This window comes from Telopea speciosissima, chromosome 6 (genome assembly GCF_018873765.1).
Source record: "Telopea speciosissima isolate NSW1024214 ecotype Mountain lineage chromosome 6, Tspe_v1, whole genome shotgun sequence".
In the NCBI taxonomy this organism is placed as follows: Eukaryota; Viridiplantae; Streptophyta; class Magnoliopsida; order Proteales; family Proteaceae; genus Telopea; species Telopea speciosissima.
This window is the reverse complement of record NC_057921.1, coordinates 55,655,704-55,661,140: the sequence shown is the minus strand read 5'-3', so window position 1 is coordinate 55,661,140 and position 5,437 is coordinate 55,655,704. Positions and strand designations below refer to the sequence as shown.

General features: G+C 39.2%; 1 protein-coding gene across 1 annotated transcript; it reads left to right on the top strand.

Moving 5' to 3' along the window:
• The first annotated feature begins 419 nt into the window (after positions 1-419).
• On the top strand, positions 420-3,246 carry LOC122663762 (histone-lysine N-methyltransferase, H3 lysine-9 specific SUVH5-like). The gene has a single exon (XM_043859405.1). The coding sequence runs from the start codon at positions 464-466 to the stop codon at positions 3,149-3,151; it is 2,688 nt and encodes an 895-aa protein (XP_043715340.1). The 5' UTR covers positions 420-463; the 3' UTR covers positions 3,152-3,246.
• Positions 3,247-5,437: the final 2,191 nt, after the last annotated feature.

Sequence of the window (5,437 nt, the reverse complement as noted above, 5' to 3'; positions counted from 1 at the left end):
AGAGAACATATTGTTCCATTTGTTCCGGGCTTCTTTTGTAGTTTATTAGCTTTGAATCTAACTGACTAGCTACGTCTTTCTCTTCTTTGTTTTCTTTTATTGATTTTGTTCTTGGTTTCGAAATGTGCAGAGATAAGTCATTTTATATCTCTTGCTCTTTTCCAGTTGCAAGGTCAGCTAAGCCCCTTTATCAGATTGGTGGGTCGAAGAGAAAAATTGGCTTTCAGCTTTTAATGGAAAACCAGATCGCATGTAGAAATGTTCTGTAGTTGTGATGGTTTTCCCGTGGAATTTTTCTTTTCTGATCCATTCTTGCGAGAAAGCTTCTTTGAACTTTGAAGTGAAGCCTTACTTTATAGGGGCGCTCTACGATCAAATCTAGCTCTAGTGGCTTAGCTAGATCAATTTGATCAATTTGTTTGGTAAGTGGAGTTGGGGATACTGAGAAGTGGAATCTTCAATAATGTTAATCAATAGCAGTGGAGATGCTGAATTGTCGGGAAAACGCTCATTGGGTAATAGTATTGCTGCTGTTCCTCTTAAGTTTAAGTGCCGTAAGGTATCTATACGTCGGGATTTTCCAAATGGTTGTGGACAATTGGTACAAAGAACTGGGCCTGGAGAAACTGCTGTTGCCAATGGTAGTGTTGAGATTGTTAGGAACAGTGTGACCACTGAAGGACCTGCCCTTACCAAGTTGGCACCAATATCAACTCCTGAACCATTAAAAATTTTAGTGAAGGCCGAGTTATCCAACTCAGTAGAAACTTCAAAACCTAAGAGCGCAAAACTGCCTGAAGATTTGGATAGGGTGATTTCTATCAAGCCTATGGAAGTTGTAGAGCCGTTAGTGAAGGCTTTCAAACCCCAAACCATGAAGCCATTTGAGACTTCACATCAGGTGGAATCACTAGAAACAATGAAAAGCGGAGAGCAGATACCATTGTTGTTGCCTAATGCAGAATTGCTTGGCATGTCAAGTTGTCCCCTAACCGTGAATAGTCTGAGATTGAAGTTACTTAGAGATTCTGTTCTCCCAGATATTTTGGAACAGCCAAAGACTCCAAATCATTCTCAACTTTCATTTGCTGTTATTAAGAGATCACCTAAAAAATGTTCTCCTGCAAGAAGAATCTGTGCCACCCGAGATTTTCCTTCAGGATCCATGATGAACATTCAACATGTTAGTGAGGAAGTACATCTGAAATCCGCGGATATTCCCAAAAATGTGAGTATAAATAATGAAAATCCCCTTGGGGAATCCAAGGAGACAGTCAGGGATAAAAAATCACAAGAGCTAGCTGTTGTGAATGAAGAATATCTTACCTGGAAAGACATGCCTTCTGAGGAGAAATTCAGGGAAGAAAGATCAAAAGAGTCGGATACAAGCCTGGTTACATTTGGTGTTCAATCATCTAGTGACGAATGTAACTATGAGAAAGTGAAGGAGACTGACATGTCCGAGGAGATGGTCAGTCATAAACAATCACAAGAGCTAGCTGTTGTCAATGAAGGATATGCTATTGGGAAAGACATGACTGCTGAGGAGATGGACAGGGATCAAAGATCAAAAGAATTGGATGTGGGCCTGATTACATTTAGTGTTCAACCTGTGAGTGATAAATTTATCCGTGAGAAAGTGAAGGAGACTTTACATATGTTCCAAGAGATCTATAAGCAATTCTTACATGAAGAGAGAGAGAATAAAAAAGATGGAAGACCTATGAAGCCGATATATCTACTAGCTGCAAATCGTCTCAAGAAGGAAAACAAATGGGTCAATGCTGGGAAGCCAATCTTCGGATCCGTCCCCGGAGTTGAAGTTGGTGATGAATTTCATTTTAGGGTAGAGCTGGCTATTGTCGGTCTTCATCGCACTTTTCAGAGTGGTATTGATTACACAAAGGTGGATGGAAAAATTCTCACCATAAGTATTGTAGCTACAGGGCGTTATGATGCAGATGAACTGGACAAGTCTGATGTCTTGGTATATTCTGGTGAAGGAGGAAGGCCAATGGGTGGACATAAGCAAACCGAAGACCAGAAGCTTGAGCGAGGAAACCTCTCACTGAAGAACAGTATGGATGCAGGATCTGTTGTTAGGGTTATTCGGGGATTTAAACAAGGAAAGGGCCCTCATTACTTGGACACTAAGAATAAGTCATTTTCAAAGTACATTTACGATGGACTGTACTTTGTGGAGAAATATTGGCAGGATATGGGCCTTTATGGTGCTTCTGTATTTAAATTTCAGTTGAGAAGGATTCCAGGCCAGCCGAAGCTTGGTTGGACAGAATTGAATAAGTTAAAAAGATCTAAGGAGTATGAAGATACTTGTGTATTTGATATTTCTCAAGGGAAAGAGAAGATGTGTATCCGTGCTGTGAACACTGTAGATGACGAAAAACCTCTGCCATTCATATACACAACCAAGATGATATATTCCAAATGGTTCAATCCTGCTCCTCATAGGGGTTGTGATTGTACCGATGGATGCTTGGATTCTAAGAGATGTTTATGCGCAATGAAGAATGGTGGTGAGATCCCATTTAACAATGATGGAGCTATATTGGAAATGAAGCCCCTCATTTATGAGTGTGGTCCTTTTTGCAAGTGCCCTCCTTCTTGTTGTAATAGAGTCAGCCAGCATGGCATCAAATTTCCGCTTGAGATCTTCAAAACCAAATCAAGTGGTTGGGGTGTCCGATCCCTAACTTTTATTCCATGTGGAAGTTTCATATGTGAGTATGCTGGGGAGCTGCTCCAGGATAAGGAGGCCGAAGAAAGAACCAACAATGATGAGTATCTATTTGACATTGGACGTAACTACGATGGGCCAGATTTACAAATGAGTTCTTGTGAAATTATAGAGGATGTGGGTTTTACAGTTGATGCTGCATTTTATGGCAATGTGGGGAGATTCGTCAACCATAGTTGTTCTCCTAACCTTTATGCACAAAATGTTCTCTACGATCATGATGATGATAAAATTCCTCACATAATGCTTTATGCTGCTGAGAACATCCCTGCCTTACAAGAGCTAGCTTATGATTACAATTACAAGATAGATCAAGTTCATGATGCTGAAGGCAATATCAAGAAGAAGAGTTGCTATTGTGGTTCTTCTAGCTGTACTGGAAGGTTGTATTGATGTTTTTGAGAGAAGGAAGTGTAGGCTACCTCAAAGAATGTTGGAAAATTATTGTAAAAATCATGTAAACATTTTTCTATCACAAATATTGTAAAGGAAAATGTTTACAGGATGTCCAGCTAAGCTTATATAATTGGTCCACATTGGTTGAGCCATGTACAGGTCTAACCAACTATTAGGTTGGATAAATTGGATGGTCTCCATAATTTCAATTATTTGGCCCACCATCAAATGGAGCTTCTTTCATTTATTTTTGGTCATCAAATCAGCATAAGGCTGCTGTGAGCTTGTATGGCAATTATTATAAGCAGTTGAGGATCATGTGGATTGACCATTGTCACCCTTTCTGATCTTGATCAAGATTGACCTGTTGATGATCTTTCCACCTGGTGAAGTGCTTTTGGACTGAAACTTGCCACTTAAGGGTGATGTGCGCAATATGGACAAATTTTTTTTGCATCCAACTGTGCTGACATTGCAGCAATTATGACAAGAAATTTCCAGGCGTGGGTGCTGGTCATGCTTGTTACCAATGGAGGCAGAAATCAAGGTTGTGCTGAAGGCATTAGAGCTAATTCAACAATATCATAAGTAAGGTGCTATCATCTGTTCGGATTGTTTGCAAATGGTGAACCTACTTAATTCTGAAGACTTTTCAGGATGGCCTAAGGGTGTCAATTAAGGACCAGAACCAGAAAGTGGACCAGGACCGACTCACATTACATTATGGTCTGGTTCTGGATCTAAATTTGGAACCAATTAGTAAACGGAGACGAGTATCTCAACAGTTCCAGGACCGAAAGACCAGTTTAAAACATATTGGAACCGGAACTGCCAGGACCTGTTTAAAACTTGCATGTAATCAATTATTTGGTGTTGGTGATGTGGGTTTGAAATTTTGGATTTATTGGTATTTAGTAATTGAGATTTCCTTTTAAGTATTTTCGTTCCTATTTTTATTTGTATTTTTATATATGAATGAATATATTTTGGTTGTATGCTTAGGAATGTGTAGAATACCTAGGACCTGTAACCAGTAACTCTAGAGAGAAGAAAAGAGAGAAGAGAAGATGGAAATTGTAAAATACTTGAATTAATTAATTGATAGGTAAGCCCCTCTATTTATAATAGAGGGGAAATTACAAATAGACTAAACTAGGCGATGTGGGACTAAAACCTACATTGCCGACTGTACCTAATAACATAATAAATAAACTAACCCCAAAACGACCAGAATACCCCCACGGTATTCTGGATTACATATTCCAACACTCCCCCTCAAGCTGGATCGTACAAATAAGAGAAGAAAGAAGATCCAGCTTGAACTAAAGAAAAAAGAACTCCTAATAACGCTAACACTCCCCCTCAAGTTGGCGTATACAAGGTATTAATGCCCAACTTGAATAAAATGGGAAAAAACTAAGTTGCAGCAGAATCCAGCTTGACATATGAATGCAGCTCCCAAATAAACCTTCAAGAACTTGAAAAAATAGATCTTCAAAACTTGGACAGACATGATCAGCAAACCGGGACTGGAATGTCTTCCAAAAAAGGTAGCTTTCAACGATCTTCAATAGCTATCCATGATGAATCTCAGATTGTCATAGTGACTTAGAATCTTGAAATGAAATAACTAGAGCGGAAGCAAAAAACAAACCGAATCAGCATGGAAAAATACTATATCAACCCAACAAAGTCCTCGATAGGCAACAACCAAATATCTTCAATACTTCAATCTCCCCTTTACGGCAAACTCAACCCAATAACGAAGGATACCCAATGACAATGGTGGAGAAAACTGATCTTCTATGTTTTGCATCGATGTTCCTGCAAGTTCTGCGTTCTGCAATGTCTGCAGGTGTACTGTACATAATCCCCCCCTCACGTGTAGTACACGTGGACATAACAGAGATGATGTAAGAGACAGAGCAAAAACATAATATTCCAGAATTTTCCAAGAGGTGCTAAGGGTAATGGAAAAGGAAGAAATGGCAAATTAGAGAATACCATTATCGTCCAAAGTGGTTATGGGTATATGCCTAAGGTATGGGATATGAAGGGAATAAGAATTATTGAAAGGGAATGGTGTTGGAAAAAAAGGATGGCATGGCTGTAATTTGGTGAAAATCCACTTTTAAATACAATCCAAGCCAAAGGGCAAACTGGTAATAAATCAGAATTTTCAAGGGTCAATTGGGTAGTCAAATAGGGGAATGGTAGAACTGTAAATAACACAAAGTTGAAAAAGGGATGGCATTTTGGTAAATATGGGGAACAGTATAGGAT